A 27318-nucleotide genomic window follows, 5' to 3' on the forward strand; every position below is an offset into this window, starting at 1 on the left:
TGTGCTTTCTATAGAACAGCTTGAGCTAGCGAGCGATAGATGTGCTTTCTATAGAACAGCTTGAGCTAGCGATAGATGTGCTTTCTATAGAACAGCTTGAGCTAGCGATAGATGTGCTTTCTATAGAACAGCTTTAGCTAGCGATAGATGTGCTTTCTATAGAACAGCTTTAGCTAGCGATAGATGTGCTTTCTATAGAACAGCTTTAGCTAGCGATAGATGAGCTTTCTATAGAACAGCTTAAGCTAGTGATAGATGAGCTTTCTATAGAACAGCTTAAGCTAGTAATAGATGAGCTTTCTTCAGGTCAATTTAAGCTTTCCCGAGCTATACTTTGATAGTTAATCTCTTGCTTACTCAAGCCAAGCTCAAGCTTTTTTTCGAAGTAATTTTGCTTTTATAGCTTTAAAGTTAAGTTAAAGGAATTTTACTAATTCATATTTTTTGTCATCCACTGTTTACTAATCTCGCCCGCCTTCAAAATTCTTCTCCTTACTTTTCAGATATTATAATGGAAAACAACGAACTGTTTGTTACATGCTATGGCCGGATGGTCGTTATCCCACATCTATATTAGATTATTGGTAAATATTTACACATTTTCCACAATCATTTAAAAACACCTACAAACACTTGTTTTACTTATAACACAACTAACACACTTCCGTTTAATCTGTAATTCTTCCCTCAAGCTATAACATCATAATACTGGTCATAACATATGGCATACCAATGGTTGTAATGTTAATCTGTTATTCTCTTATGGGACGTGTATTATGGGGCAGTCGTTCGATTGGTGAAACCACTGAACGACAATGGAATCAATGAAATCAAAACGAAAAGTCGTTCGCATGTTTATAGCGATTGTTTCAATATTTGCGATATGTTGGTTGCCCTATCATTTGTTCTTTATCTATGCATATCACAATAATCAGGTGACATCGGCGAAATACGTGCAACATATGTATTTGGGTTTCTACTGGTTAGCTATGTCGAATGCCATGGTGAATCCCATTATCTATTATTGGATGAACAAAAGGTAGGAATTTCTTTAAATTGAAATGTGTATTATTTTTATGGATATAAAGTTAATATTCTTTACTTTTACAGATTTCGTTTATATTTTCAAAAAATCATATGTTGTTGTTGGCATAAGTCGTCTAGTAAATTGAATTCACCACGCAGCCGTTTGACTTTAAATAAAAATTCATCGAATAATTTAACAAGAGGTAAGTGTTGAGTAAATATTTAAAAATAAAGATACTTTCTATAGGTAGCGACTGAAAATTTTCCATAGAGTAGTTAGTTGAGCTTTCTATAGAACAGTTTGAGCTAGCAATAGATGAGCTTTCTATAGAACAGCTTGAGCTAGCAATAGATGAGCTTTCTATATAAAAGCTTGAACTAGCAATAGATGACCTTTCTATAGAACAACTTGACCTAGCGATAGATGAGCTGTCTATAGAACAGCTTGAGCTAGCGATAGAAGTGCCTTCTATAGAACAGCTTGAGGTAGCAATAGATGAGCTTTCTATAGAACAGCTTGAGCTAGAAATAGATGAGCTTTCTATAGAACAGCTTGAGCTAGCAATAGATGAGTTTTCTATAGAACAGCTTGAGCCAGCGATAGATGAGCTTTCTATAGAATAGCTTGAACTAGCAATAGATGAGCTTCCTAAGAAACAGCTTGAGCTAGCGATAGATGAGCTTTCTATAGAACAGCTTGAGCTAGCGATAGATGAGCTTTCTATAGAACAGCTTGAGCTAGCGATAGATGAGCTTTCTATAGAACAGCTTGAGCTAGCGATAGATGAGCTTTCTATAGAACAGCTTGAGCTAGCGATAGATGAGCTTTCTATAGAACAGCTTGAGCTAGCGATAGATGAGCTTTCTATAGAACAGCTTGAGCTAGCGATAGATGAGCTTTCTATAGAACAGCTTTGAGCTAACGATAGATGAGTTTTCTATAGAACAGCTTAAGTCAGTGATAGATAAGCTTTCCATAGAGTGATTGAATAGATTGAGTTAGTGATAGAAAAGCTTTCTATAGAACAGCTTGTGATAGTGGTAAATAAGCTTTCTATTGAATAGCTTGAAATAGCTTTAGATTAATTTCACTTTTTGAAAGCTTTTTGGAATTGTTTCAATAATTTTTACCATTTTCTCCCAATGTTTTTTCGCAGTTGAACGCAAACCCTATTGGAAACGCAGCACGATCGAAACACAAATACAAGTGGCAAACTCTTCATTGCGTGACCGACAGTCCAATCATTTGGGCACCATCTGTAATCTTATACGACACGATAGTGCACCCGAAAAACAGCGAACGGACAGTGAAGGTTCACCTTTATGCATATCCATACACAATGGCATCGAAAGGCAAAAGGTTAAAATCAAATATATATCATGTGATGAAGACAATAATCCCATAGAATCATAAATATTTTTTTTTTAAATAAATTTGATTTTTTCTTTTCCCCTTAGAAAAGAACCAAATTCCTGTTGTAACTAAGTAAAATGTAAATTGTATAGTTTAAATTTTAAATAACATTAAAAAAATAAAATTGTTGTAATAAAATTACATCGAAAATACAATTTTCTACAAAAAAATAACTATAAAAACATTTAAGGTTTCTGTAACATTTTATTCTACTATATTGTCAGCAAAAAAGAAAAATCTATAAAAATTTTTGGAAAAAACAAACGAACAAATTTAGTTATTAAATTGTAAAGTGTAGGTGTGTTTGTATTATTTTTTTTTAACAATATATTTACTTAATTATAAACAAATATACAAACACACACACATTATTAGTATTACTATTGAGTAGTTATATAAATTGTATAAAAAATAAATATTTTTCTTACTTAGTAATTTTATTAGAATGAATTTAAGAGTTAAATTGAAATTATTCAATTATTTATGTAAATAGAGTGTTTTTTTTTTTTTTTTTTTTGTTCATTTATGTTTAAATATTAAGGTTTGTGTTTCTAAAACAATGAATAAAAAGGTAATTTAATGAATATATTGTAAATATTTACTAAATATACAATTTTCATGTATAGACAAATAAATAATTATTAAATAAAAGAACAAACATATTTTTCAGAAAAAAAAAACAAATTTTTGCATCGTCATTATGGAATGATTGAGCTTTAGGACAACTTGAGTAGGTGATGGATGAGCTTTCTATAGACCAGCGAGATATAGTTCAATAAAACAGTTTCTGTAGCGATTGATAACCTCTATACAGTGAGCTTTCTAAAAGAAATGCCTGATTTAGCGATAAAAACCGGATAAGCATCAGTTTGAGCTATCGATGAGCTTTCTATAGAATAGCTTGAACTACCGATAGATGGCCTTTCCGTCGAATAGCTAGTTTTAGCGATAGATGAGCTTTCTATAGAATAGCTTGATACAGCAATAGATAAGCTTTCTACAGAACAGCTTGCTCTAGCGATAGAAGAACTTTCTTTAGAACAGCTTGAGCTAGAGATAGATGAATTTTCTTCAGAACAGCTTGAGCTAGTGATAGGTGATCTTTCTTTAGAAGATCGTTAGATGACCTTTCTGTAGAACAGCTTTATCTAGCAATAGATGAGCCTTCTATAGAATAGATTAATCTAGCAACAGATGAGCTTTCTATAGAACAACTTGAGCTAGCGATAGACGAACTTTCTTTAGATCAATTTGAGCTAGCGAAAGATGAGCTTTCTTTAGAAGAGCTTGAACTAGCGATGGGTGAGTTTGCTTTAGATCAGTTTGAACTACCGAAAGATGAGCTTTCTTTAGATCAGTTTGAGCTAGCAAAATACGAGCTTTCTTTCGAAGAGCTTGAGCTAGCGATAGATGAGCTTTCTTTAGAACAGTTTGAGCTAAAGTTAGATGAGCTTTCTAAAGATGAGCTTTTATAAAAATGCTTGAACTAGCGATAGATATAAAGTACACGAATCATACTGTGATTCATATTTGTCCATTGTTGAGGTGCCGAATTGCCCATTATTAATTTCCAAAAATTTCGGACATAATCTCAACTGGTTTCCTAGACATAAATTACATTTTTAGTTTTGATACCTTGGCCTCAAAACTTATAGACGGTCCTCCAGTAGATCTATTATTGGCAGTATTAGCTTTTTTATCGAATCTAAAAGCGTGATCTCAGATCTTCTGGGGTAAAGAAGACTGCCACTTCATAAGATGATTTACGCCTTTGCCAAATTTTAGCTAATTTCACAACTATGTTGGCAATGCGATCAACAAAACTTATTCGATTCACAAACCTTAATGTGTAATTGTGAATCAATTTTAGCCAATTTCAACACCTTTGTGATAATACCAATCAAAATAGTGTAATATTGTGAATTTTCACTATGAAACTCACTCACCTTTCTGATAATACAGTGCAATATTAATTGGTTTTATAGATTGTATAAGAAATGTATTATTAAACGGTATTATCACATAGAAGCTTCAATATTAAAGTGCAATGTAAGGGTTTTCAAACTGTATCATTGAAGTTTATTTTCTTCGAATATTTCGTTATGTTAACAAACAAAATATTACCTTATGTAAATTTGCCTTGGCTTAAGTTATGCGAATGTTAGGCTTAAAAATAACAGCTGATGACAACAGCGCACCTAGTTGCATTCCTTTGGTTTTGGCAACGTCACCAGCTGGCGTAAAACAGGTATGGGCAAACCTCTGTTTAAACCTGAGCAACTATAAATCCCAATTTCGTTTTTCTCAGTTAAAGCAAAACATCAAAAAAACAAAAATTAATTGGAATTTTTATAAAAACCTAATTTCTCTACTATTCTTTAAATAGAAACGAATTTTATCACAAAAATAAACAAAATTTACGAAAGTTAACTTTCTTTTAAATGTCCCAAGGTCAGTAGTAAAGCAAACTAATTATTTTATGGTATTTTTAAGAGAAAATCTTCAGCTTCTAGGACTGCTGCCACCAGCAACAATGTGCCGTCAAGTAGTATCAATTCAGCTGGAAGTGTCAGTGATTTTGAAGCTGCCATAGCGGCTTGTGGTTTTGGTTGTTTCAATATTTGTCTGCTAATTGTTGCAATGTCACCTCTAATTTCGGCCATATTCTCAACATCAACATTGTCCTTTATATTGCCTACAGCCGAATGTGATTTACATTTGAATTTGATGCAAAAAGGTGTTTTGAATGCAATGTGTTTTGCGGGTAAGTTGAGGTGAAAGAAAAGGATGTTTTGTAAGGAGGTGATTGAAAAAGTAGCAACATTTTCAATCAATAAACAAAATTTTGTTTCAAATCACCAACTATTTAACAAAGTAGCCTTTTCCAACTAAACTAATTAAACATAGCCTTTAAATGCCCACTAACTAACCACAACACATGTGATTCATTCAAAAGGCATGATTGTTTCAGCCATACCCTGGGGCTATATAGCTGACACCATGGGGCGCAAAATGGTATTAGTATATGCTCTGCTCTTGGATGGTGTAATTGTCATTTGTACTGGCATCAGTCAGACTGTAAATCAACTTTTAATTTTTAAATTTTTCGATGGCTTTTTGTAAGTAAGAGGAAAACAAATCAACAAATCCCAATAATTAACGAGTAAACAACAAACTTTTACTTAAACACAGAGTTTGTGGCCCCTTTGCTGTGGTCATGTCGTATATTTCCGAATTTCATGGTCTAAAACATCGTTCACGCATTATGATGGGTATGGGCATGATAAAGGCAGCTGCTACTGTTATATTGCCCATTTTAGCTTGCACACTGCTGCCTTACCACTTCACTTTGGAAATGTGGTTTATAAAATGTAAGTAAAGGGTGATTTTTCTGTTAATGTTATGCAAATTTTATTTTTAAGTGTACACTTGGCATTTCTTCATACTTATTACTGCTGTTGTACCTTTACTTGGTGGCTTTTTAAATTCATTTTTTCCCGAGAGTCCTAAATTTCTTATGTCTCAAGGTCGCAATGATGAAGCTTTGGAATGTTTGCGCTTGGTTTATGCCATAAATAAGAGGAGGCCAAAGATTGAATATCCGGTATGTAAACAAAAAACAATATTAACAGAAATTAGAATTTAAGATTTCATCGACAACAGATTTTTATAAAAAAAAGTAAGAATGTAAGGTCTTTGTGTTTTAGGTGGTCTCCGGTAGGTTTGTGGTTAATGTTCTAGTCTGGTAGACCGGAAGTGGTGGGAGGCACTGGACAATAAACGCACAATATGTTCATTGAATCAACAACCAATTTCATTCCATCAATAAAATAGTTTCACAGTAGAAACTGCAAACAAATTCATAAAACTAATGAAACATTCTTCATTAATGCAACGAATTGCTATGTTAGCTCGTAAAAAATAAAAATTTTCATTGATCATGAATTCGTGAATTTTATGCCTAGAATGCAGCTATTTCTCTTAGTATTTCTGAAGGCATAGAAATATCGGACAGACTTATAACCCTACAAAAATTGCGGATATTCGTATAAAAAGTAGTCCATAAAAGATTAGGATTAGTAGCAAACTAGCCCAATTACAAATATGTATAAAGACCACGGACCATAATAGATCTAAGCCCCATTATATGGAGGATTCCCATAGTTCAGAAATCACGCTGTTATTCGCAAATCTCGTATTAATAACGATATCTATATATATAAAAATGAATGTGTGTTTGTTTGTATGTTTGTATGTTTGAACGTTATAGACTACTAAACGGCTGAACCGATTTTCTTGAAATTTTCACAGCATATTCCTGCATGTCTGGAATAGGTAATAGGATACTTTTTATTTCGAAATTTCAAGTGGGCGATGAGCCACGCCCACATTAAGAAAATATAAAATCTGTATATTTTAGATAATATAACAGTTAGAGTCCTCAAATTTTGTCGGAGCCACTTTAGTGTCAATATGATCATTTAGGACAAAAAGTAGGCGGACTAGCATTAGGGGGCGTGGTACCTCCCATATAAATTAAATACAAAAATTCGTTTATCTGGGAAACTAATAGAACTAAATTCTTAAAATTTAGCACGAAGAACTTTAACATCCATATAAACATTTTGGGTAATAAATTGGCGGACTACCCATGAGGGGAGCGGCACCTCCCATATTAATTAAATACAAAAATTCATTTATCTGGGAAACTAATAGAACTAAATTCTTAAAATTTTGCACAAAGAACTTTAACATCCATATAAACATTTTGGGTAAAAAATTGGCGGACTACCCATGAGGGGAGCGGCACCTCCCATATTAATTAAAAACAAAAATTCGTTTATCTGGGAAACTAATAGAACTAAATTCTTAAAATTTTGCACGAAGAACTTTAATATTCATCTGAACATTTTTAAGGAAAAAAGAGCGGACTTTCATCTGGGGGGCTTGGAGCCCCCCTATGAATAAAATAGAAAAAATCGTATATCTGAGAAACTATTAGAGCTAGAATCATTAAATTTTACTTGAAGAACTTTGACATTCACCTGAACATTTAGAGTATAACGGGCGGACATCCAATGGGTTACTTGGTACCTCCCATATGAATTAAATACAAAATTTCGTTTAACTGGGAAACTAATAGAACTAGATTCTTCAAATTTTGAACAAATTATTTTAATATTCATCTGAATATTTTGGAGGAAAAAGGGCGGTCTTTCATCCGGGGGGCTTGAAGCCCCCACATGAATTAAATTCGTATATCTGAGAAACTATTAGAGCTAGAATCTTCAAATTTTACATGAAGAACTTTGACATTCATGTGAACATTTAGAGAATAACGGGCGGACTTTCAATGGGGGGCTTGGCACCACATATATGAATTAAATACAAAATTTCGTGCATCTTGGAAACTCTTATATTATTCAAATTTTTTGTAGATAGATAGAAATTGGCGATAGATAGAAACTGGCGAACTTGCAATAATTTGCTTGACATCTTTCATATGTAACATATAATAAATCTGGTATTTATTTATACATATTCCTTTTAGGGTAGCAAAGCACACTGGGTATAGCTAGTTATACAATATATATATATATTTTTTTAAATAATTTTTTTTTTTCAGATAAAAAATTTACTAGATGAAGACCCCGAAAAAACTCAACATTATTCAGATCGTCACAGTAAGGAATACAAAGAAACCCACAAGACTATGGCTCAAAGACGTCAACGGACCAAAGAACAGTTTATTGAAGGTTTACGTCAATTGCGACCCATGTGTTCAAGTCCCTACCTAAAGCTATCGTTGCAAGTTTATTCCATGTTATTTTGCATACTGTTGGGGTAAAGGGATAACTCGTAACTAACACATTTTTTTCTAACAAAGTTAACTATGTCAATCATCACCAGCTTGATAAAACAACTATTTGGCAATATTATCCCATTTTAGAAAAAGACACTTAGTTACGCGGTATCAGTCTATGATCAGCGATATTTTTATAATTTCTTTTATAGACTCAATTCCATACGCTTATGGCTGCCACAAATTTTCGTCACCATGGTGGAATTTAAAGAGAAAAATATCAGTGTTATTAGTATGTGTACAGTGTTGCAATACAATTACAATAAAACGGTATTATTGGCAGCAGGCCAAGTAATGACCCATTGTGATGTGGTAAACATTATTTTTCTATATATATGAAATATTTATTGAAATAAAACAAAAAAAAAAATTTTTTTGAAATCTCTTGCAGCACATAAATGCCAGTTCGTATAGTGATAACATTGTGGTGGCAATAATTTCGTTTTTTTGCTTTTTATTAGTCACTATAGTGGTTAATAAACTGGGCAATAATAATGTCTTAAGTAAGTTGGAAGTTAATAACCAGAAACATGCCATATTAATGCTTTTTAATTTCATTATAGAAATCGCTTTATGCTTGGCCTTTCTTTCCGGTGTCACTATGTACTTTTCCAATTCCCATATGATGACTCTGATTTTGGCTTCGGTGTTTGTTAGTAGTGCTAGTGTTTCGGGCACTACTGTTATAAGTGTTTCGGTGAATTTGTTTCCTACAAATATGAGGTAGATATGTCCTTTGTTTTTATAACACACATCTTATAGAACAGACTAGAATAGAACTCGAACAGAACTAGAACTGAAATAGAACTACAACTGAAATAGAACTACAGCTGAACTAGAACTACACTAGAACTGAAATAGAACTATAACTAAACTAGAACTGAACTAGAACTGAACTAGAACTAGAACTAGAACTGAACTAGAACTGAACTAGAACTGAACTAGAACTGAACTAGAACTAAACTAGAACTGAACTAGAACTGAACTAGAACTGAACTAGAACTGAACTAGAACTAGAACTAGAACTGAACTAGAACTGAACTAGAACTGAACTAGAACTGAACTAGAACTGAACTAGAACTGAACTAGAACTGAACTAGAACTGAACTAGAACTGAACTAGAACTGAACTAGAACTGAACTAGAACTGAACTAGAACTGAACTAGAACTGAACTAGAACTGAACTAGAACTGAACTAGAACTAGAACTGAACTAGAACTGAACTAGAACTGACTAGAACTGAACTAGAACTGAACTAGAACTGAACTAGAACTGACTAGAACTGAACTAGAACTGAACTAGAACTGAACTAGAACTGAACTAGAACTGAACTAGAACTGAACTAGAACTGAACTAGAACTGAACTAGAACTGAACTAGAACTGAACTAGAACTGAACTAGAACTGAACTAGAACTGAACTAGAACTGAACTAGAACTGAACTAGAACTGAACTAGAACTGAACTAGAACTGAACTAGAACTGAACTAGAACTGAACTAGAACTGAACTAGAACTGAACTAGAACTGAACTAGAACTGAACTAGAACCTAGAACTGAACTAGAACTGAACTAGAACTGAACTAGAACTGAAACTAGAACTGAACTGAACTGAACTAGAACTGAACTAGAACTAGAACTAGAACTGAACTAGAACTGAACTAGAACTGAACTAGAACTGAACTAGAACTGAACTAGAACTGAACTAGAACTGAACTAGAACGAACTAGAACTGAACTAGAACTGAACTAGAACTGAACTAGAACTGAACTAGAACTGAACTAGAACTGAACTAGAACTGAACTAGAACTGAACTAGAACTGAACTAGAACTGAACTAGAACTGAACTAGAACTGAACTAGAACTGAACTAGAACTGAACTAGAACTGACTAGAACTGACTAGAACTGAACTAGAACTGAACTAGAACTGAACTAGAACTGAACTAGAACTGAACTAGAACTGAACTAGAACTGAACTAGAACTGAACTAGAACTGAACTAGAACTGAACTAGAACTGAACTAGAACTGAACTAGAACTGAACTAGAACTGAACTAGAACTGAACTAGAACTGAACTAGAACTGAACTAGAACTGAACTAGAACTGAACTAGAACTGAACTAGAACTGAACTAGAACTGAACTAGAACTGAACTAGAACTGAACTTGAACTGAACTAGAACTGAACCAGAACTGAACTAGAACTGAGCTAGAACTGAACTAGAACTGAACTAGAACTGAACTAGAACTGAACTAGAACTGAACTTGAACTGAACTAGAACTGAACTTGAACTGAACTAGAACTGAACTAGAACTGAACTAGAACTGAACTAGAACTGAACTAGAACTGAACTAGAACTGAACTAGAACTGAACTAGAACTGAACTAGAACTGAACTAGAACTGAACTAGAACTGAACTAGAACTGAACTAGAACTGAACTAGAATTGAACTGGAACTGAACTAGAACTGAACTAGAACTGAACTAGAACTGAACTAGAACTGAACTAGAACTGAAGTAGAACTGAAGTAGAACTGAAGTAGAACTGAACTAGAACTGAACTAGAACTGAACTAGAACTGAACTAGAACTGAACTAGAACTGAACTAGAACTGAACTAGAACTGAACTAGAACTGAACTAGAACTGAACTAGAACTGAACTAGAACTGAACTAGAACTGAACTAGAACTGAAGTAGAACTGAACTAGAACTGAACTAGAACTGAACTAGAACTGAACTAGAACTGAACTAGAACTAGAACTGAACTAGAACTGAACTAGAACTGAACTAGAACTGAACTAGAACTGAAGTAGAACTGAAGTAGAACTGAACTAGAACTGAACTAGAACTGAACTAGAACTGAACTAGAACTGAACTAGAACTGAACTAGAACTGAACTAGAACTGAAGTAGAACTGAATTAGAACTGAACTAGAACTGAATTAGAACTGAACTGGAGCTGAACTAGAACTAATCTTGAACAGAACTAGAACTACAACTGAACTTGAACATTATTAAAGGAACATGTAATGAACCAATGTATAATTAATGAGCTATTTCTCTACCCAACACTGTACGAATTACATTCTCTGCGATTTCACAAAAGAAATTTAAGTCTGTAATTTATTTACTATATGGTTGCCCAGCAACTAACTTGATGCCTTAAATACTTATCAAGAAAACGGAAAAAACAAAATGTTAAACACTAGTGGGAGTCACACTATGGAAAACACATCCAGAGATGACATTAAATGGTTCAACATCTAAACAAATTACACGCACAGTAAATACACAAAGTCAAATAAGACAACAAACAAAAGCCTAGTGGTTGGTTAGTGATGTCATGGCATTAGATTACACAAAGCAGCTAAATCTTTTTTTAAGAATTTATCTAAAACAAATGTAAAGCCGCACTAGTATTTAAAAATAATAAAAACTGAAATGATAAGCGAGATTTGTTTGTTAATTAAAACGTTTAATTTTTTCAATGCATTTACAGAACAATGGTTATAATAATGGTGATGACATTTGGTCGCTGTGGCTCCCTTTTGGGCAATATATTATTTCCCTATTTTATATCATTGGGTTGCATACCACCATTTCTTCTAATAGGTGGTGTAATGACAGGTAATATTTTATAAAATGTGTTAAAATACTATTTAAATGACTCAATTTGTTTAATTTTTTTGCACAGTGTCTTTTGTTTTAAGTCTGTTCCTACCGAACTCCAACAAAATTGCTTTGAAATGATAATGGTAATCTTTTTATACGTTTATTAAGTATAAATCAAAAAGTTTTTATACGTTATATTTTATTTCTTTTAATAAAAATTTAAATTTGAAATTAAAATATTTTTGCAGAAAATATATGAAAGATCACAGATTTTATATATTTTATTATTTTCAGTTCTTATTAGAATTTCATTAATTTCATCACTTAAAATAATATGAATGAATAAAGATGTGTGTAAATTAAAAACAAGTAAGAAAGTATAGTCGGGCGTGACCGACCATATGATACCCTACACTAGTTATGAATATTAATATTTCATAATAATTCATTGTTCCGATACATTTAAGCAATTTATGGATGAAAAACTAATTTTCTCAAAGAGGCTTTATATGGGGGCCTAGGGGCAAATATGGACCAAGCCCGATAAAGTTTTGTGAATATATTTATATTTATATAATATTTATCTGTGCTGAATTTCATCGCGATATTTGTCTTTATAAGTTAATTTTGAACATTCAAGTAATTTTCTGAAGGGGACTTTGTATGGGAGCTAGGGTCAAATGAGGCCTGATCTTTATGAAATTTGGCAAGGTCATCAAGGCTTGTATAAAACTTAGTTGTGCCTGTTCTGTTGTATGGGGGTAAGGTGAAATAATGGACCGATTTTAATTATTTTCAATAGGCTTCGTCCTTGGGCCGAAAAAATTTCATCCAATTAGCTTGAAAATTGCGACCTGTACCTTGCGCACAAGGTTTACATGGACAGCCAGCCAGACGGACGGACATAGCTTAATACTTTAAGGTGGGTATAGAACGAATATTTTTGTATGTTACAAACATCAGCACAAACTCAATATACCCTCCCCACTAAAGTGGTGTAGGGTATAATAAAATGTATCTGTTTGTTTTTGGCAGCTTATCTTTTTGAGTTTTCGCAAAAAAAAAAAAACTGACGTCAAAAATGACTTGTCATTAAGTAAATAATATTTGGTACATGATAAACATACATATGTAAGTTACCTTCACGTTGTCAGAAAAATTAACTCGAAATCACCCATAGTTGTTAATTGAGGAAAGTAAAACCTTAATACTATCGTTTTTGAATCGCAAATGTTTAACGCTTATGATACTTGTCAATATTGGAACTATTTTTTAAAACGGACTCTATCCCATTCTCAAAATTTTGAATAACTTCAAAATACTAAATTAATTTTCCACTAGACTATAGGCCAGACTCTAGACTAGACTATAGACAGAACTATAGACTAGACTATAGACTTTTTTATAGTCAAAACCATAGACTTTTCATTTGCCAAGACTATAGAGACTTTTCTATTATCAAGACTTTTCTCACTGCTCTATAGTCATTACTATTGGCTGATCTATAGTGCAGAATATGGACTGTTCCATAGTTTAGATTATAGATTGATTTTTAGCGAAGTCCATAGACTTTTTATAGAAAAATTTAATAAAAGAAACAAAAACAAATTGTACTAGTTATTTCAAATCACTGACCTTTTTCTTTTGTTGTTCAAATAACGATATTCTCCCGTTTTTATTTCCTTGCATACAAAAACAATATTTCCATTTTGCTACATATGTATATGTACATATTTACATACATACATGCCCACCAATTCTTCTTCTTTAACTTTTTTTTAATATTTTTCACACTTTTTCTCCTCAGACTTTTTTCAAACAAACTTTACCACTACCCCCTTTTATTAACGCTTTCTCATTACTTAACAAAACGCATGGCGCGACAAAAGAAAAAAAAACACCGACCGGAGCTCGTCCGGTCATTGAATTTTTGGCAATTTTTAAAACACTTTTTTAAACTAATAATTTAACAACTATTAATAAACATTTTTCTATAACGGTATTTATTAACAATTTTCAACAAAAATATTTAAATATTAACGCTTTAGATTAATTTAACCAGGACTATCAACACTAAACAACCGAACGCGTTAGAAATTTTTAGCAACTAAAGAAGAAGACAAATAACTAAAGCAACAAATGACAATAGAAATTGTCATTGTTGGTGTTATAGTTGTTGTTGTTGTTATTATTAGTACATACTCCATTTAAAGAGCAAATATCTAATAACAATAACAATAACAACAACTGCAATAAGTGATGGATGCTTCTTGTTATTGTTCCATTTCATTAGTTTTCTTAATATTTCTAACGTGTTCGGTTGTTTGGCATTAGTGGTACTGTTTAAATTAAGCTAAAACGTTAATTAATTGTTAATAATAAAATATTTTTATTGTATAATATTAAACAAATGTTAATTTATATCGGTATATAAAAATATTTATGAAAAATGTTTTAGAAATTTGTGAAAAAAGTGAAAATTTAATAAAAATGTGCAATTTGCCAAATTTGTTAAGGCAATTGTCGTTGTTTCTTGGTTTCCAGGGCTATTCTTAAGCCGCCGAACACGAAAGAAAGTGCTATTGAGTGGGAGTGTAAGAGTTATTGTTTCTATTACATTATTACAATTATGTATTTAAAGAAGAAATTGTATATTAGCAAAATTTGAGATAAATGTAATTATTGTGTTTTTAAAAGCTGTGAAATAAGGAGACAACTACAATTACAACAACAAAAATAAAAATAAAGGTAAGTAACTTTAATACCAGGCATGGAAAATTTAAATTTCGAAATAATACTAACTTAAAACAAAAATAGTACTTTTTAGGGTTTAAAGTACTAAGTGCTAGACTATAAAGCAGACTTTAGACTACATAATAGATTAGACTATAAGATTAATCTATAGACATTATAGACTAGACTATAGACTAGACTAGACTATAGACTAGACTATAGACTAGACTATAGACTAGACTATAGACTAGACTATAGACTAGACTATAGACTAGACTATAGACTAGACTATAGACTAGACTATAGACTAGACTATAGACTAGACTATAGACTAGACTATAGACTAGACTAGACTATAGACTTAGACTATAGACTTGACTATAGACTAGACTATAGACTAGACTATAGACTAGACTAGACTAGACTATAGACTAGACTATAGACTAGACTATAGACTAGACTATAGACTAGACTATAGACTAGACTATAGACTAGACTATAGACTAGACTATAGACTAGACTATAGACTAGACTATAGACTAGACTATAGACTAGACTATAGACTAGACTATAGACTAGACTATAGACTAGACTATAGACTAGACTATAGACTAGACTATAGACTAGACTATATACTAGACTATATACTAGACTATAGACTAGACTATAGACTAGACTATAGACTAGACTATAGACTAGACTATAGACTAGACTATAGACTAGACTATAGACTAGACTATAGACTAGACTATAGACTAGACTATAGACTAGACTATAGACTAGACTATAGACTAGACTATAGACTAGACTATAGACTAGACTATAGACTAGACTATAGACTAGACTATAGACTAGACTATAGACTAGACTATAGACTAGACTATAGACTAGACTATAGACTAGACTATAGACTAGACTATAGACTAGACTATAGACTAGACTATAGACTAGACTATAGACTAGACTATAGACTAGACTATAGACTAGACTATAGACTAGACTATAGACTAGACTATAGACTAGACTATAGACTAGACTATAGACTAGACTATAGACTAGACTAGATTATAGACTAGACTAGACTATAGACTCTAGACTATAGACTATAGACTAGACTAGACTAGACTATAGACTATAGACTAGACTAGACTAGACTAGACTAGACTAGACTAGACTAGACTAGACTAGACTAGACTAGACTAGACTAGACTAGACTAGACTAGACTAGACTAGATTAGACTAGACTAGACTAGACTAGACTAGACTATAGACTAAACCATAGAATAGACTAGACTATAGACTAGACTATAAGCTAGACTATAGACTAGACTATAGACTAGACTATAGACTAGACTATAGACTAGACTATAGACTAGACTATAGACTAGACTATATACTGGACTATAGACTAGACTATAGACTAGACTATAGACTAGACTATAGACTAGACTATAGACTAGACTATAGACTAGACTATAGACTAGACTAGACTAGACTATAGACTAAACCATAGACTAGACTAGACTATAGACTAGACTATAGGCTAGACTATAGACTAGACTATAGACTAGACTATAGACTAGACTATAGGCTAGACTATAGACTAGACTATAGACTAGACTATAGACTAGACTATAGACTAGACTATAGACTAGACTATAGACTAGACTATAGGCTAGACTATAGACTAGACTATAGACTAGACTATAGACTAGACTATAGACTAGACTATAGACTAAACTATAGACTAGACTATAGACTAGACTATAGACTAGAATATAGACTAGAATATAGACTAGACTATAGACTAGAATATAGACTAGACTACAGACTAGAATATAGACTAGACTATAGACTGTACTATAGAATAGAATATAGACTATACTAAAGGCGATACTATAGACTGTACTATAGACTATACTATAGACTAGACTATAGGTGATACTATAGACTGTACTATAGACTATACTATAGACTAGACTATAGACTGAATACTATGTGGACTACTTATCAAAAGTTTATTAGTTAGAAAAAGTACCGAATAAGTTGTGGGGGTACCGCGGTATTTTTCGAAATGAAAAAGTTCTACTGAATTTTCCATGCCTATTGTTTGTACATTTTCTATGAAGCATCTAAAAATATGCTATAAAATCAACAATTAAATATTTATGCACATGTGTGTTTGTAGGTTTGAGTATAAAAAGCAAGATAAGCTTTTTGGAAAAGGTTAATAACATTTTCCATATTCAACAGATTTTAGTAAAATATGAGTTTTATACCCTTCACCTTCCTGAGAAGAAACGTAAACTTAGGTAGGTAGAGCCCGAATTAAGTGAAAACCTATAAAAGGTACTTCTTGGTTCTTCACAAGGTACTTTTTGAATTTTCTATAATATTGAACCTAGAAACATGAAATTAAGCATGTAGAGCCCGGAATAAATGAGAATCTATAAAAGGGGACGTTTTGGTACTTTTTTGTTCTTCAAAAGGTCCTTTTTGAATTGTCTATAATATTGAGCCTGGAAACATGAAATTAAGTATGTAGAGCCCGAAGTATGTGAGAACATATAAAAGGGATCTTTTTGGTACTTTTTCCTTCTTCGAAGAGTACCATTTGAATTGTTTATGATATTGAACTAAGAAATATAAAAATAAACATTAATAGTCCTAAGTTAATGAAAATCTGTTTGGATTTTTGGTACTTTTTCGTTCTATGTACCATTTTGTTTTTCAAGCAGCACCCTGATTGAACGAAAACCTATAAAAGGGGACTTTTTGGTACTTTTTAGTTTTACAACTGCAATTATTTGCAAAATTTGTACTGATTTTTTTTAACATATCATGTTGAAGTGTATTTAAGATTCGACATACCCGAATATAAAACTCTTACTTGTTATTCAAAACAAAATATTCCTTAAGATTACGCAAACAAATTTATTTGAATGAAAAGTAAAAGGTTTCAGTATGATAGTCTGATGCTGCATAGACAGGACCTTAAGATGTTGCCGAAATTTAACTTCCATATAAAGAAACTGTTTCCTGAAATATCTTGACGAATTTCACAATTTTGTGATATGAAATTAGGCAAGTCATTAGTATCTCTAAGGCAACACCTAAAGGTATTAACAGTGTTAATATAATTTACAAAAAAAAAAATACAATTTGCGAATTATAACACTAGAAATCAAACAAAACTTTCATTGTATAACACTTTGCCATTAGTTCATAAAAGATTTACAAACTTTTAAAAAAGATTAAATAAAACAAAAACAAAACTGTAAAGGAAAAACACTTTTACAAAATTTGTTAGACCACGTTGAATACATTCTATGGGTGATAAACTTCCACTGATTAAATTAGATAACACACTGACAAATGATGTTTGAAGATAAGAAGCGTTAAACTTTATGGCGCTTCAAATGATGCTTATTAAGATCATTTAGATGATGATGATGATGGTGGGATAGAGAAAAATTACATTAATATGACAACGTATGAAATAATATGAAGCGTACGCCGAAATTCTTTTTGTCTACGTATCAAAAATTTTAACATGTTGTTGTCCTCTAGATTTTTTTTTTTTTGTTATTTTTTCTATTTAGACAAGTTATCTAAAGCGTTCTATCTTTTTTTTTTTGTTTTAACTAATTTACAGCATTTATTTTAATTTGTTCTTTATATGGCCCTCTGCTTTCATCATATAGTAAATTGAAATGATTGTACAAAATGAAATTTCCATGTTTAAATATCAATGTAAGTTTTAATAAATTGTCAGTTTATTTAAGTCTTTCGCTGGGTTACGTTTAAATTTAAAGAAAAAAATATTTCAACCGTGCAAACGAAACAAAAAATTAAATATTAATAGTGATTTTCAATTAAAATCGTTTAACTAGCACAAAAAAGGCACTCAATTTTATTAAAAAGCATCATCAGAATTTGTTCAAACTACAAATACAAATTTATTAATAAATAAAAATTTACAAAAAAAAAAAATCCACTGTATATTTCCATATTAAACTCGAAAAAAAACCGTACAAATTAATTGATCAAGTGCAACATTTCAATTAATACAAGGAAATAAGTGAAATTTATTAAAAAGCTAAAAAAATTCAATACATCTGTGATCATGGCAGTTTCAGAATCTAATACAGAACCAACGACGACTGATAATAGTTGTGATAAGAGCAATAAAGGTAAAGCAACTTATTTAGTGCAAAAAATAAAACCATTTTTTTAAATTACGTGCAAAAAAATTAAATAAATACAAATTCAATAAAAAAAAATAAATAAGTTAATTAAAAAAAAAAACTGCAGAATTATATAATATCGAAAACATAAAATTGCACAAATTAAGCAGATTTGTGCAATATGTGAAAAAATTTCATAATAAAGGTTTTTAAAACTGGATTATACCGCTGGATACCTTATCTAAATAGCACTACAAAATTTTGAATATCACCTCTCAACGATATATTGTACATTTTCATAACAATATTATTATAATCGGCAGAGTATGTTGACAAAGTTTACAAGGAAAGAATAAAGCTTTAAAAGCCGATTTTATAATTTATTCTAAGGAATGGAATATAATAGATTGAAATAGGAAATTACATTAGGGTGGACCCAAAATGTCTGTCAATCCCTGATATGCCCCACGAAAATGAACATCAACACCTTACTTACATCAGAACTGAACGAACACCGGTCCCACATTTTCGGTCCTAAAAATTTCGGTTAAATACCTTATATAGCGATCAGTGATATTAATTATCGTCCTAAGAATTTTCTAGTCAGCGTTTCGGAACATAAACAGTTTTTTAGAATTGTCCAATCAGTGTTTCTAAAAGAAATCTGGAATATGATCGGCAGAATATATTGACAAAGTTTACAAGGAAAGAATAAAGCATTGAAATGGAATATAATAGATTGAAATAGGAAATTACATAGATTGAAATAGGAAACATTACATTAGAAACATTACAAACATACATTAGGGTGGATCCAAAATGTCAATCCCTGATATGCCCCAAGAAAATGAACATCAACACCTTACTTACATCAGATTCGAATAAACACCGGTCCTATATTTTCGGTCCTACAATTGTTTCGGTGAAAATACTTTATATAGCGATCGGTGAAATGAATTATCGTTCAGTGTTCAGAAAGTCGTAATTTCTAATCAGTGTTTCTGAACGCACATAGCTTCTTAGAATTTTCCAATCAGTTTTTCTAAATGGAATCTGTAATAAGATCCCTCCCAATATATTTTGATCTAATTACGATGAAATTCAATGACAGATAAAAAGTTCTAGAAAATCATTGACCTCTCCTTATGCTGTACTTTCGTCTAAATCTGTTCGAACAGTTTTGTATAGTTGTGTCCGTAAACCTGTAGAGGCTTCTTGTCCTGCTCTCGTAGGGATCACACCATTGGATTGTAGTGATTCTTGTCATCGCACCATTAATCAAAGTACCCATATCGGATTATCTCGCCCATGTTTTTAACATATTTCAAATCAATATTTTGTTTTAGTCGAAAAATGGATTTCTTTAAAGTTGAAAACTATAGAACCCACTTAGAAATTTTAGCCTCTAGATTTTTGCAAATATAAAAGTTATTTGTATGAAATAAGGGTAAGGAAATCATATTTTTTACAAATTTCCATTTAGACCTGGATAGGTTCATCCTAATTAAACCCATTTTCAGTCGACATATTATTTTTAACCATTTTTTACCATCAAAAAAGGTGGGGGTATTTTTGATTTGTCATTTCGTTTGAAATACAACGAAATATTGATCCTTAACCCATAAAAGTTATATATTCTGAGACCTTATTAACTTCTAAGACGATATAGCCGTGTCCGTCCGTCTGTTTGTCTGCTGCATACACGATAAGCTTCAATTGTGATGAAATTTCGCAAAAGTTACTTTTATATACCCAGAAAATAAGAACAAGACAAACATAGAACCATAACTGATCCTAACCTCCATAGAAAGTTCCCTTCAGAAAATGAAGGGGACCATAAACCAGTTTTATGGCAACAAATCTTAGAAGGATCGGTCCATAATTGACCCTACTCCCCGTATAAGTTTTCCTTCAGAAAATTACTTTAACATTCATTACCAACTTAAACAAAACTTAGTTTAAGCCGGCACACAAAGTACCCTTCAGAAAATGACCTGAAGGTCAAAATTTTTTTTCACAAAATTCAGATTTTTACTAAAAAATTACTACAAATTTAAATTAAACAGATTTTCACTAAAAACTTATCTTTTTCACTAAAAATTCCAATTTTTTACTAAAAAAATTTAATTTTAATGAATTGGCAATAAATGGGAAACTTTTTAAATCTTCATTATTTAACAAGAATATTACAAATATTTAAAATTTTCCTAAGGCTTAATAATTGCAACAATTAAGCTTAATTAATATTGTTATACCCTACACCACTTTAGTGGGGAGGGTATATTGGGTTTGTGCTGATGTTTGTAACGCACAATAATATTGGTCCTATACCCACATTAAAGTATACCAATCGGCTTAGAATCATTTTCTGAGTCGATGGACGTCTGTCTGTAATCAAACTACAGGTCGCAATTTTGAAGATAATTCAATGAAATTTGGTACATCATCTTCTATTGTCCCAGCGACGAAGTCTATTGAAAATGGTTAGGATCGGTCCATTATTTCACCTAGCCCCCATACAACTAAACCCCTGAATAGGGCTTGTAAACCTTGTAATCAAACTACAGGTCGCAACTTTGAAGATAATTCAATGAAATTTGGCACACGATCTTCCATGGTACCAGAGACGAAGTCTATTGAAAATGGTTAACATCGGTCCATAGCCCCCATACAACTGAACCCCCGAATAGGGCTTGTAAACCTTGTAATCAAACTACAGGTTCTATGGTACCGAAGACGAAGCCTGTTGAAAATAGTTAACATCGGTCTATTATTTCACCTAGCCCCCATACAACTGAACCGGACTAATAGGGCTTTTAAGTTCATAATTATGTTTAATATACTCGTATCTCGACAAAAAGCTGCAAAACCAAGTTCTATACTAGCCTTGATGACCGTCATGAATTTTTTAATTATAGGGTCTCATTTGACCATAGCCCCTATTCAAAGGCCCCTTCAAAATTCGACTTAAATGTCTACAATTTTATTCAACAATAAATGGCTTAAGTATATCTGTACAATTCAACTTAAATGCTTCATTATGAAAACTAAATCACATTTTTTTGTAACAGGTGTAGGGTATTATATGGTCGGCCTCCCCCGACTATAATTTCTTACTTGTTTTTATTTATTAATTAAAATGCTGAACACAATATCTCAATACAAAACAAAAAAAACTCAAATTTCATTATTAATTTTAAAACTCATTTCAGCAGCAACAATTCATCCATGGTAATATTATACTTGTTCAAATTCTCAACTACCCATTTATCCAATTTCTCTACCATTTCGGTGGATAATTCTTCTTTGTAACCATTAACTTGACCCTTACGCACAAAACTGCAAAATAAATAATTAACAATTTATAAACAAACCTATAAAATTTATTAAAACCTACTTATGATGTTCGTAGGGTAAACCCAACTTTTTTCTAACTTGCTCAAATTCCCAAATATGATTTGTTTTCGGATTATTTTTCATCTCTTCAAACGATAAATGTTTCAACATTCTCTCCATAGTCTCTTCCGTTATAGTTTTGTTTAGAAAGTTGCAGACCTCCGTAATGACTTGACGCAAATCAAGTTTCATACGTTCAAAACTAGTGTAATACAACCATGACTCATTGCGTAGCGAATAGAATTCAGTTAAATTTGAAAATGGTTCTTGTATAGTGGGTCCCACCATTTGTGCATTAATGTATTCATCAATGGTTTTACCCATGGAAACGCCTAAACTGCGTGTATGATAATATTCGGAGACATAGGCATCGCGTATGTTGCGGGCAACATAAATTACCTAAGTTGGGAGTTCAGAATTCATTAAATTTAGCGAAATGTATTACAACTTACTTTCGGTTTTTTATCCCAAATTTGTGCTGGCAGCAGGGGTAAACAAAGATGAGTTTTAATCAGTCGGGGTCTGGATAATTTTTCCAAAGGTTTGAAAGCCGTCTCTAAGTTTTCATTTACTATATATTCAAATCTGTAGATAGAGATCAATGTTACTAACGATATTAACTAATAAAGTAATTCCTTCAAACTTACTCCATAAATGGTGATCTAAATTCCAAATCAGTCTTAAGAGCCGTCTCAAAATCGAAATCATTCATGACCAACCACAATAACTCCTGCATCCAGGTAGTACCACATTTCGGTAATGTCACCAGCCAAACATCATCATCGAAGACTTCAAGTTCATGAACTTTTGCAGAAAATCTAAACGATCTTCACGATGGTGTATAATACGTTTTGACCAATCTTTGTTTAATAAATTTGTGGGATATCGTTGTGGCTTCACCTCAATTAATTTAAACATTTTTGTTTGTCTTTCTTGTTTTTGTTGATATTTCTTATCTGACCGCAATTATAGCGACGTCGATATATGAATGAATGCTCTTTGAGTACTAAACAGCAAAATCAAGTTGTAAGAGTATTTAAATTTTGTTAACATTAAAAAAAACAGCTCTCAATAAAATTACAGCTGATGTGTGTTATTATCTCTAGTAGATCATTATGTGTATTGTTTTGTTTACTCTTTAAAAAAATTGAAGTAAAAAACACTGGACTATTATTATTTATAGCTGTGAATATACTAGAGGGCAATGCAGAGCTGGAATTTTATATACATATCTCCAAAATACATTTGTCAATGTATGAGTGAGCTTTTATATAATATAGTTTTTCGCGAGGCCTAGCGAAAATATTCATTCAGCCAGACCCTTTATATGAAAGCTCCTAAATTTAGGAAGTTTTAATACAAGCTTTTATCTTCATGAATATTTTTGTGAAAGCTTTTAAATTCATAAAACTTTCTAAGAAAGAGAGAGCTAAGTGAGAGCTTTTACAAATATAAAGTTTTTTGTAAAAGCTTTTATATTAATAAGGATTTCTGTGAAAACTTTTATATTTCTAAAGACAACATTTACATTTTATAGCAGTAGATTAAAATCTATACTTTTCATAAGCTTTTTTATGAAAACTTTATATGAAAGCTCCTAAATTTAGGAAGTTTTTATACAAGCTTTTAAATTCATGAAAATTTTCTATGAAAGCTTTTAAATTCATAAAACTTTCTAAGAGAGCTTTATGTAAGAACTTTTACATTTGTAAAACTATTTGTTAAAGGTTTAAGATTTATAAAGCTGAATGCTTTTATATTAATAAAGCTTTCAGTGAAAGCTTATGGTGCTTTCTTTAATTTTGTTTATATCCATAAAGCTTTATAGATGTTATGAATGTATATATGTACGTATGTATGTATGTATGTATGTATGTATATAGCATTTTGTGAAAGCTTTTGTATTCACTTCTTTGAATGATTTTAAATTCATAAAACTTTCTATTAAAGCAGTTATATTCATAAAGCTCTGCATGAAAACTTTTATATTCATAAACCTGAATCTTTCTGTAAAAACATTTACATTTAAGCTTTACGTGAGAGCTTTTATATTTATAAAGCTGTATGTGAACGCTTATAGGGCTATCTTTATAGGTATGTTTTAATATTTATAAAACTTTCTATTAAAGCTGTTATAAGTATTCATAAAGCTGCCTATGAAAGCTTTTATATTTAAATCTATGAGAACTTTTATATTCATACATTTTTCTTAGAAAGCTTTCTGTAAAAGCTTTAATATTCATTAAATTTTATGTCATAGTTTTCATAGTTGTGTATAATAAAAGCTTTCTGTGAAAACTTATAAACATACATATTTATATAGCTTTCCGTGAAAATTTATATTTTAATAAATCTTTCTATGAAAGCTTTTATGTGCATAAAAAGCTTTATTTAATTGATAAAATTGTTTTTGAAAGCTTTTACATATAAGTTGTAAAAATCACTTAAATATACATACATAAAAAGCTTTATTTATATAGGTATTAATTCTAAGAAGCGTTTGGTAAAGATTTATCCGTAAAGGCTTTTAATTAAAAAATATATGTATTTTCTTTAAAAAAACGTTTAAATATTGAAAGCTTACTTCAAAAAAGTGCACATCTTTCAAGAGCTTTAAACTTATTCAACAGTAATCTTTAAGTCAATAACTTTATAAATTTTTCGTAAAGCTTTTACTTTCTTTATTGCTTGTATGATTTCTTCTACTATCTATCTACTTCCAAAGCATCACTTCATTAACAACAATTCCTCCATTGTAAGATTATACTTTGACAAATTTTCCACAACCCATTTATCCAGTTTCTCCACCATTTCCTTAGATAATTCTTCTTTATAGCCATTGACTTGACCCTTGCGCACAAAACTGGAACAGAAATTGTAAAAAATTTAACCAAACTATAGAACAATTCAAAATTTTTAAACAACTTACTTATGATGTTCATAGGGTAAACCCATTTTCTTTCTAACTTGTTCAAATTCCCAAATATGATTAGTTTTTGGATTATTTTTCATCTCTTCGAAAGATAAATGTTTTAACATTTTCTCCATTATCTCTGGCGTTATAGTTTTATTAAGGAATTTACAGATGTCGGTGATAACTTGTCTTAAATTCTGTTTCATCCTTTCAAAACTGGTATAATATAACCAGGGTTCATTTTTTAAAGTATAAAACTCAGTTATATGTAAAAAGGGATCGAATAATTTCCTCCCTGCATATTGGTTTCAACAAATTCTTCAAGGGTCTTGTCCATATTAAAACCCAAACTGCGCGTGTGGTAGTATTGGGAGACATAGGCATCTTTAATATTGCGGGCAACATAAATAACCTGTTTATAAAAATATTCATAAATTACTTTGTTATTTGTTTCAAAATTTATTACCTTAGGTTTCTTATCCCAAATTTGAGCCGGCACTAAAGGCAAACATAAATGTGTTTTAATAAGTCTGGGTCTGGTCAATTTATCCAAAGGTCTAAATGCCCTTGACAAGTTTTCATGGATTATATAGTCAAATCTGTTCAAATCAAAAGTAACAATTAAATTAAGTTTTCTCAATATAACTTACAACTTACTCCAAAAATGGTGTTCTGACTTCTAAATGTTCTCTATTCGCTGTCTCAAAATCAAAATTATTCATAATCAACCATAATAATTCCTGCATCCAGGTGGTGCCACATTTCGGCAATGTCACCAGCCATACATCATCTTCGTATACTTCCAATTCATGGACTTTCTTTACAAAATCCAAGCGATCAGCATAATATTTTACAGGGCGTTGTGACCAATCCTTGTTGATTAGATTTGATGGATATCGTGAGACTGTAACTTCAGTAAATTTAGACATAATTTTAAAACTATCTTATCTGTTTGAGAATTGGTTTACTCTACTACTGGACGTTGTAAATGTTCTATGAGTACTGAGGATTTACATCGAAGTACATTTGCTCATAGATGCTTTTTTATATTATCATCAAAATTGTGTAAATACTTCACTATCTATCTATGACTATTTACTCGCTTTTATGGAATTAAAAGAAAGTAAAAAAAATATATGAGGTTGAGCTAAAGAGATTGTTCAAAACCCTATACAAATATCATATCAAAAATAATTGTAAACAAGTCTTAAATGAATGAATTTTATTGTGAATGTTATATTGTAGTGTCTGGTTCAGTTCTAGTTCAGTTCGAGATCAGTCCGAGTTCAGTTCTAGTTCAGTTCTAGTTCAGTTTTTCAGTTCAGTTCTAGTTCAGTTAGTTCATTCTAGTCAGTTCTAGTTCAGTAGTTCAGTTCTAGTTCCGTTCTAGTTCAGTTCTAGTTCAGTTCTAGTTCAGTTCTAGTTCAGTTCTAGTTCAGTTCTAGTTCAGTTCTAGTTCAGTTCTAGTTCAGTTCTACTTCGTTCTAGTTCAGTTCTAGTTCAGTTCTAGTTCAGTTCTAGTCAGTTCTTCAGTTCTAGTTCAGTTCTAGTTCAGTTCAAGTTCAGTTCTAGTTCAGTTCTAGTTCAGTTCTAGTTCAGTTCTAGTTCAGTTCTAGTTCAGTTCTAGTTCAGTTCTAGGTTCAGTTCTAGTTCAGTTCTAGTTCAGTTCTAGTTCAGTTCTAGTTCAGTTCTAGTTCCGTTCTACTTCAGTTCTAGTTCAGTTCTAGTTCAGTTCTAGTTCAGTTCTAACTTCAGTTCTAGTTCAGTTCTAGTTCAGTTCTAGTTCAGTTCTAGTTCAGTTCAAGTTCAGTTCAAGTTCAGTTCAAGTTCAGTTCTAGTTCAGTTCTAGTTCTAGTTCAGTTCTAGTTCAGTTTTAGTTCAGTTCAGTTCAGTTCTAGTTCAGTTCTAGTTCAGTTCTAGTTCAGTTCTAGTTCAGTTCTAGTTCAGTTCTAGTTCAGTTCTAGTTCAGTTCTAGTTCAGTTCTAGTTCAGTTCTAGTTCAGTTCTAGTTCAGTTCTAGTTCAGTTCTAGTTCAGTTCTAGTTCAGTTCTAGTTCAGTTCTAGTTCAGTTCTACTTCAGTTCTAGTTCAGTTCTACTTCAGTTCTAGTTCAGTTCTAGTTCAGTTCTAGTTCAGTTCTAGTTCAGTTCTAGTTCAGTTCTAGTTTCAGTTCTAGTTCA

The 27318-nt window shown here is 31.6% G+C and overlaps 2 protein-coding genes and 2 pseudogenes across 6 annotated transcripts; 2 read left to right on the forward strand and 2 right to left on the reverse strand.

Moving 5' to 3' along the window:
- The first annotated feature begins 507 nt into the window (after positions 1-507).
- Positions 508-2473, forward strand: LOC119614033 (tachykinin-like peptides receptor 86C). The gene is given in 5 exon segments (XM_037970122.1): positions 508-584; positions 693-814; positions 817-1039; positions 1111-1229; positions 2184-2473. Coding segments are annotated over 5 exon segments (768 nt in total). The 5' UTR covers positions 508-537; the 3' UTR covers positions 2441-2473.
- Positions 2474-4669: 2196 nt separating this feature from the next.
- Positions 4670-12156, forward strand: LOC119614034 (synaptic vesicle glycoprotein 2B-like). Of its 5 annotated transcripts, XM_037970125.1 has the most exons (12): positions 4670-4688; positions 4749-4891; positions 4947-5204; positions 5397-5559; positions 5633-5811; positions 5863-6044; positions 8067-8284; positions 8456-8615; positions 8695-8806; positions 8867-9026; positions 11798-11925; positions 11993-12155. In XM_037970125.1, exons 2-12 carry the CDS (start codon positions 4882-4884, stop codon positions 12046-12048), a joined length of 1626 nt encoding a protein of 541 aa, XP_037826053.1. In that variant the 5' UTR covers positions 4670-4688; positions 4749-4881; the 3' UTR covers positions 12049-12155. The 5 variants fall into 5 exon arrangements, with proteins under 5 accessions (XP_037826053.1, XP_037826055.1, XP_037826054.1 ...); XM_037970127.1 differs by lacking the exon at positions 4670-4688 and having other exon boundaries at positions 4699-4891; positions 5968-6044; positions 11993-12156; XM_037970126.1 differs by lacking the exon at positions 4670-4688 and having other exon boundaries at positions 4699-4891; positions 5412-5559; positions 11993-12156.
- Positions 12157-21911: 9755 nt separating this feature from the next.
- Positions 21912-23267, reverse strand: LOC119614035 (annotated as a pseudogene).
- A 1608-nt stretch (positions 23268-24875) lies between these two features.
- Positions 24876-26142, reverse strand: LOC119614036 (annotated as a pseudogene).
- Positions 26143-27318: the final 1176 nt, after the last annotated feature.

Source organism: Lucilia sericata, unplaced genomic scaffold (assembly GCF_015586225.1).
Source record: "Lucilia sericata isolate MDLA Ls3-8-SP2 unplaced genomic scaffold, ASM1558622v1 Contig002522F_arrow, whole genome shotgun sequence".
NCBI lineage: Eukaryota > Metazoa > Arthropoda > Insecta > Diptera > Calliphoridae > Lucilia > Lucilia sericata.

What these genes read in the sequence shown, in the direction of transcription:
- LOC119614034 (XM_037970125.1), top strand. An exon ending in GGCCAAAGATTGAATATCCG is followed by an intron (nt 6,045 to 8,066) that starts GTATGTAAACAA and finishes TTTTTTTTTCAG; the next exon opens with ATAAAAAATTTACTAGATGA. An exon ending in TAATGACCCATTGTGATGTG is followed by an intron (nt 8,616 to 8,694) that starts GTAAACATTATT and finishes AATCTCTTGCAG; the next exon opens with CACATAAATGCCAGTTCGTA.